Here is a 13516-nt window from a genome sequence, read left to right on the forward strand (position 1 = left end):
GGTCCTACAGGCCAGGGTCTTGTCCTAGTCAAGGCCGAAGCCGCTTCTGAGGGTCGTGCCCATGCCATTCGAGGGCTCCGTGGAAGGGAAAGTACGAAGGAGGTATGGGGAGTTGGCAGTATAGTAGCTGGAGCAGTGCCGAGCACGTCTTGCATTGCGTCGCAGATTCCCACAGTGTCGCCACAACGTCCGGAATGGCGGAGCAGTGACCGGAGTTGGCGGACGAGACTCTATTCACAGCCACTGTGGGGAATGGCGGCCTGACGCCGTCTGACCCGGGCGCTGTGGAGGAGTGGTTGGCATTAATGTCTCCGTACGGCGGGCGGGTGAGTGGAAGGACCGTTTGTCCTTTCCGTTGAGGGGTGGCCTCGAGAGAGGCGGAGACGTTCTACTTTCCCGAGGGCAGGCTCGCTACCCTCGAGCAAGGCGGAGGCGCGGGGCGCGGTCGAGGGCTTCGGCGGGGAGCCCTCGAGCGAGGCGGAGATCACCCCGCGGGTCCGAGGGGGTGCAGATGGGCCGCACTGCGTACGTGGGCCGCGTGTTGGGCTTCTTTGAGTCCTTTCCTTTCTTCCAGCTTGGAAGGAGGCTATAGGCCTTCGTGGTCCCGGTTGCCAAACACGTGTTTGCGTTTTTAGGGCAATTTTAGTCCCCTGATTAGGGTGCCCCTAATCATGGTACTCAACACTCACGTTCTGGATCTCTCCGCATCGGCGGATCATCTTGTACTCTGTCATCGGCCACCTGTTCTAGCCGATCGTGTACAGGCACTCTTCTCCCAGCAGAATCACGTAGCATTGTCCTACCCCCAGTCGATCATGCACCGATACCCTTTTTCCTAGCCGATCATGCACAGGAGTGTGCTCACGCCGATAGGGCTCATGACATGACCTTTCATATGATCGGCTGCCTTGACCATTGCATTCGGGACAATCGTATGCCGATGGCACTGTCAACCCTTCTTCCCAGCAGTAGATAAAGAAAGGACACCTCCAATGATCTTGCTCACATCGTTCCTCTTCTTCTCTACGTTGTCGCCTTTCACGATCACGCTGAAACTTTTTCAACAGCATTTGAGACGTTACACGTCTATGTGGTGCCGATGAACATCCAACATTCTTCATCAGACCTTTTCCTTTGACATCATCGGCTTCTATCTGTGCTTTAGGATCAACATCTCCAGATTTCTTGGCCGATGATGACGTCAGAATCTTGGCTTGAGGAGAACCTTCATCTCTGGCCACATCAACCATGTTTGTGGTGAAAGGATGTCCGTCGATCTTCATCATTTTCTTGGGAGCCTCAAATTTCAATCTCCCTTGTTCGAAAGCCATCTGAATCTGCTGTTGGAAGACCTTGCACTCGTTTGTGTCATGCGACGGGGCGTTGTGCCACTTGCAGAGCTTTATATTTTTGAGCTCGTCCTCCGATGGAATTTTGTGATGTGGCTTCAACTTGATCAACCCTTTTGACAATAACAAGTCAAAGATCTTGTCGGCTTTGGTGATGTCAAACCCATACGACTCATACTCTTTCTTCCCAAACAGACACGTCACCGGCTTTTTACTGTTCTGTATCCACTCAGCCGATGCGACCGTTTCTTGCTCCTCTTCAGACTCATCATTGGTAGAATACTCCACATAGTTGATCATCTTCTGAAAAGCCTTCTTGGACTCGTAGGATCGAGTCTCTCCTGTCATCCGACTCGCGATCTGGCTAATACTTTCAAACTCCTGCGATGCATATTTAACTTTAATGTACGGCAAGAGCCCATTGAATGTTGCATCGGCCAACTGCTGATCGGACAGAACCAAACTGTAATATCGATTCTTAACATCTCTGAACCTTGGGATAAAAGCAGCAACCGATTCATCGTTTCTTTGTCTCAAGCCGGTCAAATCGGTCAACTTTAACTCAATAATCCCAGAGAAGAAGAACTGATGAAATTGTCTCTCTAGATCGGCCCAATATAATATGGAGTTTGTCGGCAAAGTGGTAAACCAAGCAAAGGCCGATCCAGACAAAGACAAGGAGAACAAACGGACTCTGAGTGCATCCTGGTTGCCCGCTTCTCCCAATTGTAGAAGGAACCTATTAACATGTTCCATCATAGAAACTTCTCCCTGCCCTGAGAACTTTATGAACTCAGGCATCTTGTACTTGTGGGGAAGAGGAATCTGATTGTAAGCCGGAGGATAGGGAGTCTTGTATATAACGGATTGTTGCTTTGGCCTCAAACTAAACTGCTCCCTCATCACTTCAGCTATCTTTGTGCTCTAATCAACTTGCGGCTCAACTATTGGCATTTACTGAGGAGAAACCGTACTCGCTGCATTGGTCATCATCGCAAGTTGTTGAGCTATATGGTTCATCGGCTATCCAACCGATTGCATCTGATGTGTTTGCTGTGCTATCCGATTGGGTGTTTGCTGAGTCATCGTTGGCTGTGTAGCTGATGGGTTGGCCGATTGTTGACCAGTAATATCCATGTAAGGTACACTGACACACCGTATCTGTCCAGTTGCTTGATTATGAAATACCCAGTTGATTCCCTTCTGATGCGGAGATTGCGACAATAACACTTCTGAAGGAGACTGGGGTTGGAGCAGGATAGCAAGACGCTGCTGCGGGGTCATTGGCGATGGTGCCGATGCATTAGCTTGTGCCATCTGTTGTGGACTCCATGCGCCTTGTGCATTCAGCTGTGTTGCCGATGCATCATGTTGTGCACCCATCGGCTGAACGGCCGATGGATCAGGCTGAGAAGCCGACGCATTAAACTGCATCTTGGGTGGCGTAGAAAAGAAATCCGGATGCATACCATACCCAGTAGCAGGATTCCACCCTTTAGGAAATACAGACGCAGATCCATCTTGAACAGTTGTAGCAATCAGCGGCGTGGTTGAGTAGATAGGATCTGTTGTACCAGCCGATGCTGCAGTGGTCATCTGGGGTGGAGTTTGACTGTTGCTTGTTCCTGCCTGGCTATCTTGAGCCGACAGAGCTGCTGCCATAGACACCTCCAAGGGAGTATATTGCATCTGATCTGGTTGTATATAACAAGGACCCATGCACCCTGGTAACGTGCCTTCAGCAAAAGTCTTGACCACTGCATTGTGCACCGTGTTGCCCATAACTGTTGCACACTTGATGAAGACTTGTGCCACAGCTTGGCCAACTGCGTCTATCATCTTGCTTTCACGTTGAGCCTCTGTCAATGGCTGGAAAGATGGAAGATTAAACTTCTTGATTACCTCACCAGATCTGTTGACGCTGTACGACTTGAGGCATTCACGTTTGAATTTCTCCACCAGCTCTTCATATTCCTTTTTTTGTTCTTCTTTGAGCTTGTCTTCAGGAACAGGAATCTGGTTTTCTTCACTAACTGCAGATTTATCAGTAAATTCCACCATGTTGAAGCTTTCTGTCCCACTGGGCGTCCCAAAAGATGTGTTGACGCAAAAATCAACACACTGGAATCCGAGGGCAAGTGTTCACCGAGTCACGGAAAGTCAACCAAGCGTACCAATCAATTTGACCTAAAATTGACAAGGGAGAAAACAAAATCAAATTCGAGAGCGTATCGGCTGGGATTCCTAATATCTGTCAGATGAGCGCATCGGCAAGCTTTGCCGATACTATAAACGACAAAAAAATATTAAATGCAATCGCGTAGTAAACAAGCGTATCGGCAGGATCAGCCGATACACTAAACGACAGAACCGGCTTTGAATAGCCGATCGTGTGTGTATGACAAGATATAAGCTATGAATGTGTAACTTAGATGATGTAAAACTAAAAACGGATCTAAACCGGCTCTTGAGATAACAAAAGTGTTACTCCAAAACCTAAAACCGATCTAATATGTTTTTAGATATGATAATGGCCAAAAAGCATAGAAAAAACTACAAATCTAGCCGATATCGATAATTGTTGAATAAATCTAGACGAGACGACAGCGATGCGCCCGGAAGTCAAAGTCTAGATAAACTCGATAACTTTTGAATAGATTTGAACGAAGCCACATCGATGCGCCCGGTAGCTAAAGCTCAAATATACTCGGTAAAACGAAAATTCACCAGCAAATCAAGTCGCTCGAATGTGAGGCGTCCTTGATCAACTTGAAAGAACTTATCGAAAAAAGAAGAGAAAATGCGAAGTCGCCGAAAAAGTGCAAAGGAATTGTAAAGTTTGTTATATTGGATGTGTATCAAGTTTTTTCGGTCCCTTACAACTGATATATATAGCCTAACACTATCAAGTCCTAACGGATTACGACAAACATTACTTGACTAAAAAGAAAAGACTTTCTAAAAAATAAACTACTTAAAATATTACAACCGAATCATCAAGATTTTCGTAGAGTCCGGATCCTCTTCTCCTTTCTTGACTTCATCGGTAACTCTCCATCGGTCGAGTACCAGAGCGGACTAATCAGCATCTTCGCAGAATATTCTCCTAGTCCATTGAACGGACTCCCATCGGCCGATTCCAACTCTGTGCATTTTTTGGTTTCTTTTGAATCGGCCACCTTTCATTCACCGAAATCACTTTTCTTGACATGTGTCAAAAAATGGTGTCAACAAAACTCATGAAGAATGACCAAGTGCGCTCATTACTGGACTAGTCTAACTGCCATTCTGATCTCTAGAATAACCTAACCGTACATACATTCTAACCATGAAGATCGTCACCCGCAGATTCGGATGCACTACTCTATGGGACAATGACTCAACGAGGTTAGACTTTCAGACTTTGGAGGAGCACTGCTGCTCATGGAAGTGCATAAGACACAAAGTAATTACAAGACTTTGATTCGCAGGGACAGAGCACAACAAGAATAGTTTGTGCTACCTGATAGGCTACTTTCTGAATGCTGAATTAGAATTTGATGTAAAGCTATCAGAATTACCTAATTGTGACAGTGGAGATATAGTAGTGTTTTAACAAAGAGCTCCACAATGACCATTTGGGCGACCTACTCTCTGAACGAGGAAGTTGTGACTGAATTTACTTCCGCTTCACACTTCCACGGGGCCCCGAAGTTGTAGACCATGCTTTCCACTCTGCTCCAGTTGAATAGTGTAAAATATTGCTCCCCTGATCCTAAACTATTCCCTCCTAAGGTTCGGTTAGGCAAGGCATATCTCATTGACATTGCCTGGTGCTACAACCTACAGACATATGCTTGTACACAAACAGCATGGCAGAATTTGCATCTGGCACCCTACATTTTCCTGTATATGTAAGGATTACTAATTCATGATCTGCACCTTAAGTGAATTTTATCATGATGCCTCCTTGCCGATGTCAGAACTTCGGAGACTTTCCGGAGTATACTATCCATCTCTTCTTCATAGCTTAAAATTTTCTTCATAGTGCATGAAACTCAATACCTTTACTGAATGAGAATAGTTGGCTACAAAAATTAGCTTGACAGCCATTACCTTGGCCCTGAGCTGCTGAAGGATCTGCGTACGGTCTCTGTTAGTGTCCCTGAAGAACACGAAGGTTCTGCGTGCAAAATTCCCAGAGCAGAGCAGAGGATGAGAGGAGCCATGTTGTGAGCACATGCCTTGACTCTAGAAGGATGCCGAGCCACATTGTTTACAGAGCTCGCCGCGATCACGCGCGCACACTGCTCCACCAGACCGCCGAGGCTTTCTAAATCCCGGGCACTGACCGCGTGAGACCGCGGCGCCGATGGAGCCACTACCACTGCTGCGGCGACCTTCCCCCGCACGCCGTGCGCCATAAAGCGCAGGCGCGAGGCCGCGCCCACCAGCTCCGATCCTCCCCCGGCGTCCGGCGACATGGCCGCCAATGATAGGACTATGGCGATCAGACTGGGGAGCTCGCGGCGGCGGAAGCGCGGCGAGATGCTGTTCCGGTTCGAGTCCTTCTGCCAGCCCGGATACCCGGCGGCGCTGCCCGGTGGGGGCGCCTTCAGGGAGAACGTCGGGGCGCTGCTCGGGCTCGCGCACCTGGAGGCCGGCGCGCAGGGCGAGACCAGGTGCTGGTCGTTCCAGCTCGAGCTGCACCGCCACCCGCCCACCGTCGTCAGGCTCTTCGTCGTCGAGGAGGAGGTGGCCGCGTCGCCGCAGCGCCAGTGCCAGCTCTGCCGTCACGTCGGTACTTGCTGCTGTCTCTGTCGGTCACATTCCCATCCTATACATGCTGAATCTTTTGCATGCAATCAACGCCTGGCGTACGTACACAAGTTCCACGTTCTGGGTTACACGATGGGGGGCATCGGAATTCAGAGTTTCAGACAGATGAAAATACTACATCACAATGATCATTTATTTGGTGTACAATTATCACAATTCTCAACCTCATGAAAGTTCAGAAGACAAAAATCGTCAAATTTTACCAAGTACTATCAATGTTCGAACTGCGCTCTGATCAGCAGAACGAAACAACGAGCACCAGGATCAGACGTGCTATTGCTAACTGACAGGTAAACCCCGTGGTGTTTCAGGTTGGGGGCGGCATCTGATCTGCACCAAGAGGTTCCACTTCGTGCTGCCCAAGAGGGAGCTGTCAGTGGAGGCCGACGGCCTGCACTACGGCATCAACCACGGCCCGGAGAAGCCGTCGAAAGGGACGGCGACCTCCAGGGGCCACCTGCTGCACGGCGTGGTGCACCTCAACGGCTTCGGCCACCTCGTCGCCCTCCACGGCTTCGAGGGCGGCTCCGACTTCATCGCCGGCCACCAGATCATGGACCTCTGGGACCGCATCTGCGCCGCCCTCAACGTCAGGATGGTGAGCCTCGTCGACACGGCGAGGAAGGGGCACATGGAGCTGCGGCTGCTGCACGGCGTGGCGTACGGCGACACGTGGTTCGGGCGGTGGGGCTACAGGTTCGGCCGGCCGAGCTACGGCGTCGCGCTGCCGTCGTACCAGCAGTCGCTGCACGTGCTGCAGTCCGTGCCGCTCTGCGTGCTCGTGCCGCACCTCTCCTGCTTCAGCCAGGACCTCCCCGTGGTGGTCACCAAGTACCAGGCCATCAGCGGCCACAAGCTGCTCAACCTCGGCGACCTCCTCCGCTTCATGCTCGAGCTGCGGACGCGCCTCCCGGCGACCTCCGTCACCGCCATGGACTACCGCGGCATCATGTCGGAGGCCTCGTGCCGGTGGTCGGCCAGGCGCGTGGACATGGCGGCGCGCGCCGTCGTGGACACGCTCCGCCGCGCCGAGCCGCCCGCGCGGTGGGTCACGCGGCAGGAGGTCCGCGACGCGGCGCGCGCCTACATCGGCGACACGGGGCTCCTCGACTTCGTGCTCAAGTCCCTCGGCAACCACATCGTCGGCAACTACGTCGTGCGCCGCGCCATGAACCCCGTCACCAAGGTGCTCGAGTACTGCCTCGAGGACGTGTCCAGCGTACTCCCGGCGGCCGGCGGCGTGCCCGGCAAGGTGCGGGTGCGGTTCCAGCTCACCCGGGCGCAGCTCATGCGGGACCTCACGCACCTCTACCGCCACGTGCTCAAGGAGCCCAGCCAGGCGCTCGCCGCCGACGCGTTCGCCGCGATCCCCGTGGCGGTACGGATGGTCCTGGACACCAAGCACTTCGTCAAAGATTACCACCAAGGTTTCGCTCCGACCAACGGTGGTGGAGTCGTCGGGCACGCCCACGTCAACCTGTGCTGCACGCTGCTCGTGAGGGACGGGTGCCCGGAGCTGGTGGCGCCGTACGAGACGGTGACCTTGCCGGCGCATGCGACGGTGGGCGAGCTCAAGCGGGAGGCGCAGAGGGTGTTCAGGGAGATGTACCTGGGCCTGAGGACCTTCACGGCCGAGTCCGTGGTCGGGCTCGGCGTCAGCCAGGACGCCTGCCCGGTGCTCGGGCTGGTCGACGTAGGGAGCGCCGTGGTGGTCGAGGGGGCGGTCGGCGAGCAGCGGCAGCAGGAGGAGGTGGGCGCCGACGACCAAGGCATCCCGCCGGCGAACGAGGGGGTGATGGCCGTGAGCGAGGGGGGCGGCGACGGCGAGAGGGTCGTGGACTGCGCGTGCGGCGCGGACGACGACGACGGCGAGCGCATGGCGTGCTGCGACATCTGCGAGGCGTGGCAGCACACGCGGTGCGCGGGGATCAAGGACGCCGACGACGCCCCGCACGTCTTCGTCTGCAGCCGCTGCGACAACGACGTGCTGTCGTTCCCTCCTTTAGCTTGAAAAAAAACTGTGTTACAAGCTGCTTCTATATATAGCCGCGGCGGCAGCACGCCCGGGATAAACAAGTCAAACTACAGATGATCAGATTGGAAAAAAAGAACTTTAAGTTGAAAAAAAAAGGAAATCGACTTGACATCGGCACATCGAACTCTGAGCTCATTGGAAAATGAAAATTGAACTTGGAAATAAAAAATTCCCAACTTACATAAAGATTATCTAGAACAACTTTTTTTTTTGAAAAAACTTATCGTAAGCAATTGTAAATCTCATTCTGTAAACAACATGAAATTCTACTACATATAGCTTTCCCCACAAAACTCTTGTACACAACTTGTCTTCAAAAACTACTAGAGGCAGCCCAGAGGAGGGGGAGCGGTTATACATCACCTAAGGCGCGATGGTTTGGACATCCATCACCCGAAGAAATAGTTTTCACATTTAGTTAATGGGATGCCAGCCCAATAATCTAGATGCAGATTTGATCTGCTGCAATCATTCAAGATAGAGAACAACCGGTGCATACATGAAAAAAAGACAAAACTGGTGACGTCATCCCACATACAAGAAAGTTTAGAATTTACAAAAAAATTATAAATCTTGAACAGTGTATTCAAATTAAATTTGAATTGGATCATTAACTTTCTTATGACAAGATCTTCAAAATAAGATCACACTTGTATATATTTGCATGATATTTTTAAAAAATATTTTTTAATACTCAATAATTAATTTCGGCTACTGCGATCAAATAATAATATACAACGAACAAAATATTACACATTGCGAACATTTGATTATATAGGATAAATAATAAAAAGGAATATCACGAACAAATGAGTCAACATGACGGAACAATTTAATTGCAAAGCGAACAAATAATTTGGTGTTACGAACAAATTATTTACATGCAAATAAATAATTTTACATGAAGACAAATACATCTACATCATAAAAAGTTATTTTTCTAAGTATATATACACGCTAAAAGAGTTAGCATATAAAGAAAATAAATTATTTCGTACCCCAATTTATAAGTCTACAATACAAATAAATTAATATACAGTTAGCATGACTCAATCGTAAATGTGAACAAATATTTATACAATAATAATAGGTAAGTATACATCTATTAACATTTGAAACAAACATGGTTGATATCAATTATAAAGGATAAAAAATCAAATATAGATTAGGTTCATAATAGAAAAGAAAGGACGATTAATAAATAGAAGCAAAGGACTAGACAAAAGTGCAAGAAAAGAAATAGGAAAAAGGAGAAAATAATTAGAGGAATAAATTTATGGAAAAAATAGATAAACATATGAAGAAAAAGAAAAGAAGTAAAAACAATGTACAAATGCATTTTGAAGCATCAGAGATTATCCAAACAAAATAGGTAAGAAACAATAAAAATAGTGTACATCTGGCTATCTAATGGATATATTTGCATTTAATGTCAGCGTGCATGTCTAAAATAGTAAAACACACGATAGAAATAAATAAAACAAGAAAAAGATGGCCGGATCATTTATTGCTCCACTAGGTCTCAGGTGAAAGCACGAAGCATGTTGACTTATCTAGTGCATGCGCTTTTGGTATAGATTGTCACCTACCTAAAAGATTAAACTGCTATTAGACCAAATAAGTCCACAAAGAGCCTACTATCAGTTTCAGGTGATAGTTTTGATGTTTGCAGCCCGAGCGACATAGAGTGGCAGCGCAGAGGAGCCGCGCTCGCCTGTGTTTGGCTGAGCGACCACATAGGCCGGCGCGTGTCGGACTGACATGGGCCATACTGTCGGCGCGCAGGTGCGGCCAGCCGGCCTAGATGTAACGAAGCGGTCTTGCGCCGGCAGCCCAGTTCCCCCAAGAACCTGGGCCGACCGCTGGATTGGAGTTACCTGGGCCCGTTCGGGCTTTGTGAATCCTGCAGGTGTGGGCCGCTATTTTTGCTGGGGGTGCGCGCGCGCGAGGGATTGGTTGGCCTGGTTGCACCGTATGGGCTGGATACAGGCGCCCTGGCGGTTCCAAACGGTGAAGTTGATTGGTTTCCACAAAGGAGTCGACAGTTTTTTTTGTTAATTAACTTGAAATAAATCAACTAAATACAACCCCAGAAATCAGGACAAGCCTGCAAAATATGGAGAAATTTTGAAACATTTCTCATTTTTAAGCCACTAGATCACGCATCTAGTCACTACACTCATATTAGTCACGCAAATGAACCATTGGATTCTTTTTTTTTTGGAACAATGAACCATTGGATTCAAACTGGCGTAGTAGCACTGGAAAAATCGTTCCACTGCGGATCGCACGACATAATTGAAAAACGATTAAATCTGTTTCTGCAAGGACCTTCACCTTCACAAGAAACAAGGGTTGTGTTCACTTCCAAAATTTCTCTCTCCAAACTTCACTATTCACCTATCACATCAAATCTTTTACCTCAGGCATGGAATATTAAATGTAGATAAATAAAAAAATTAATTGCATAGTTTTGATGTACATGATGAGACGAATTTTTTGAGGCTAGTTAGATTATGGTAGGACAACAATTACCACAAACAAACGAAAAATGCTACGGTGTACCACAGTGTCCGATGTGATCTTTTTTACCCCTATTTTACGGATCTAAACACACCCAAGAAAGCTCTCGGAGCCAGCATGGGCTCCCTCAAATTTACATCAGAAGAATCTCTCCGATCCCCATCATACATCTAAGATCTTCTGAAGTTCTAAGCGAGTTCGTGTCACCGGACCAACTCAGTGGGCAGCTAAAGTTGCACCTACCTAACGAGAAGTACGATCCGTTTCAAAAAAAAAAAACCGACAAGTACGATCGAAGCACTACGGGTAGAGTAGAGTAGCATTACCACTGAACTGGCGAGTGAGTGACCACCTTGCAGAGGAAAAGGCGCCGGCGAAATCAGCGCACAGAGATCATCTCGGCGTTGTTTTGACCTCACGGCATCACCACGGCGGCGCCGATGTGGCACTCACATGGCCTGTTCGTTCGCGTTGGGGGTCTACCGCTACACTCGGTGGTCTCACCTCGCGCCCCCTCATGAAAGCCCTTTTAGGAAAAGGCTCTTGCTACACAGTAGACAGTAGTCGTCCCTACTCCATTCTGTGTGCCCAGGGAAGCTTGCCAAAGACAACCGGCCCGGGGTGGAAAGTTGGAATGATCCAGCCAGCCTTCTGAATGATTCAGGCATGACTTTCAGGGGAAGAAACTTTGTATTATTAAGCCCACAACACAAAAACTACTGAACCAACTGTATAATTTTTGCCAGATATGCTTGAAATACTTCTTTCCTTTTTTTTTGGTTTTCCGAGCAATAAAAAAAGCCCTTCCATTACTCTTTCTTATTCACCAATCAGGGGTGACTGACACCATCCAATAAGACTAGGTATGTGAATGGTGTGAAAAGACGATTGATAACGCACTGTTAACTGAACCATTGGTTGGCACTAGCAACAAGTAAATGATGCAGGTCTTGTCGGAAAAACGCAAGGAAACAAGTGACTTATCATTGAAGCAAATGGAAAGGCTGAAGGAAAGTTGCCTTGCTTTATCTCTTTCTCTCTCTGCTACCAGTAGAGGAGGGGCTCCTTTGCCCTGTGCCCCTAGTGAGACAACCCAGCTAGCCTTTCCTCTTTCTTGCTTTCTGTTCTTTTGCGTTGCAAGGGAGACGAGCTAGGACTCACTCGAGGATCGGAGCCTCGGAGGACCGAGGAAGACCCTAGCGCTTGTAGGGTTCTTTCCTGGTCTTGGCCTCCATGCATGCATCCATGGCCATCTCCATCTCCATATCTTTTCCCGGCCCGGTCTCTTTTTGTTTCATTAATCTCTGCCCCGGCCCTGACATGGCAAGGCTGAGCCACCACTATGGCGTGAGGGCGACGGGGGCACATGCGCCGGTGGCGCTCGGCTGAAAAGGCGCTCTCGACAACCAAAAGGAGAGGAGGGCGATCCCCGTGGCGGTACGGATGGTCCTGGACACCAAGCACTTCGTCAAAGATTACCACCAAGGTTTCGCTCCGACCAACGGTGGTGGAGTCGTCGGGCACGCCCACGTCAACCTGTGCTGCACGCTGCTCGTGAGGGACGGGTGCCCGGAGCTGGTGGCGCCGTACGAGACGGTGACCTTGCCGGCGCATGCGACGGTGGGCGAGCTCAAGCGGGAGGCGCAGAGGGTGTTCAGGGAGATGTACCTGGGCCTGAGGACCTTCACGGCCGAGTCCGTGGTCGGGCTCGGCGTCAGCCAGGACGCCTGCCCGGTGCTCGGGCTGGTCGACGTAGGGAGCGCCGTGGTGGTCGAGGGGGCGGTCGGCGAGCAGCGGCAGCAGGAGGAGGTGGGCGCCGACGACCAAGGCATCCCGCCGGCGAACGAGGGGGTGATGGCCGTGAGCGAGGGGGGCGGCGACGGCGAGAGGGTCGTGGACTGCGCGTGCGGCGCGGACGACGACGACGGCGAGCGCATGGCGTGCTGCGACATCTGCGAGGCGTGGCAGCACACGCGGTGCGCGGGGATCAAGGACGCCGACGACGCCCCGCACGTCTTCGTCTGCAGCCGCTGCGACAACGACGTGCTGTCGTTCCCTCCTTTAGCTTGAAAAAAAACTGTGTTACAAGCTGCTTCTATATATAGCCGCGGCGGCAGCACGCCCGGGATAAACAAGTCAAACTACAGATGATCAGATTGGAAAAAAAGAACTTTAAGTTGAAAAAAAAAGGAAATCGACTTGACATCGGCACATCGAACTCTGAGCTCATTGGAAAATGAAAATTGAACTTGGAAATAAAAAATTCCCAACTTACATAAAGATTATCTAGAACAACTTTTTTTTTTGAAAAAACTTATCGTAAGCAATTGTAAATCTCATTCTGTAAACAACATGAAATTCTACTACATATAGCTTTCCCCACAAAACTCTTGTACACAACTTGTCTTCAAAAACTACTAGAGGCAGCCCAGAGGAGGGGGAGCGGTTATACATCACCTAAGGCGCGATGGTTTGGACATCCATCACCCGAAGAAATAGTTTTCACATTTAGTTAATGGGATGCCAGCCCAATAATCTAGATGCAGATTTGATCTGCTGCAATCATTCAAGATAGAGAACAACCGGTGCATACATGAAAAAAAGACAAAACTGGTGACGTCATCCCACATACAAGAAAGTTTAGAATTTACAAAAAAAATTATAAATCTTGAACAGTGTATTCAAATTAAATTTGAATTGGATCATTAACTTTCTTATGACAAGATCTTCAAAATAAGATCACACTTGTATATATTTGCATGATATTTTTAAAAAATATTTTTTAATACTC

General features: G+C 49.1%; 2 protein-coding genes across 2 annotated transcripts; both read left to right on the forward strand.

Moving 5' to 3' along the window:
- The first annotated feature begins 5810 nt into the window (after positions 1-5810).
- LOC120696078 (PHD finger protein PERSISTENT TAPETAL CELL 1-like) lies at positions 5811-8222 on the forward strand. The gene is made up of 2 exons (XM_039979236.1): positions 5811-6129; positions 6479-8222. The coding sequence occupies exons 1-2, from the start codon at positions 5811-5813 to the stop codon at positions 8176-8178; spliced, it is 2019 nt and encodes a 672-aa protein (XP_039835170.1). The 3' UTR covers positions 8179-8222.
- Positions 8223-12118: 3896 nt separating this feature from the next.
- On the forward strand, positions 12119-12839 carry LOC120696079 (PHD finger protein PERSISTENT TAPETAL CELL 1-like). The gene has a single exon (XM_039979237.1). The coding sequence runs from the start codon at positions 12169-12171 to the stop codon at positions 12793-12795; it is 627 nt and encodes a 208-aa protein (XP_039835171.1). The 5' UTR covers positions 12119-12168; the 3' UTR covers positions 12796-12839.
- Positions 12840-13516: the final 677 nt, after the last annotated feature.

This window comes from Panicum virgatum, chromosome 2K (genome assembly GCF_016808335.1).
Source record: "Panicum virgatum strain AP13 chromosome 2K, P.virgatum_v5, whole genome shotgun sequence".
NCBI classification, from domain to species: domain Eukaryota; kingdom Viridiplantae; phylum Streptophyta; class Magnoliopsida; order Poales; family Poaceae; genus Panicum; species Panicum virgatum.

What these genes read in the sequence shown, in the direction of transcription:
- LOC120696078 (XM_039979236.1), top strand. Translation starts at nt 5,811, where the DNA reads ATGGCCGCCAATGATAGGACTATGGCGATCAGACTGGGGAGCTCGCGG. An exon ending in CCAGCTCTGCCGTCACGTCG is followed by an intron (nt 6,130 to 6,478) that starts GTACTTGCTGCT and finishes GTGGTGTTTCAG; the next exon opens with GTTGGGGGCGGCATCTGATC.
- LOC120696079 (XM_039979237.1), top strand. Translation starts at nt 12,169, where the DNA reads ATGGTCCTGGACACCAAGCACTTCGTCAAAGATTACCACCAAGGTTTC.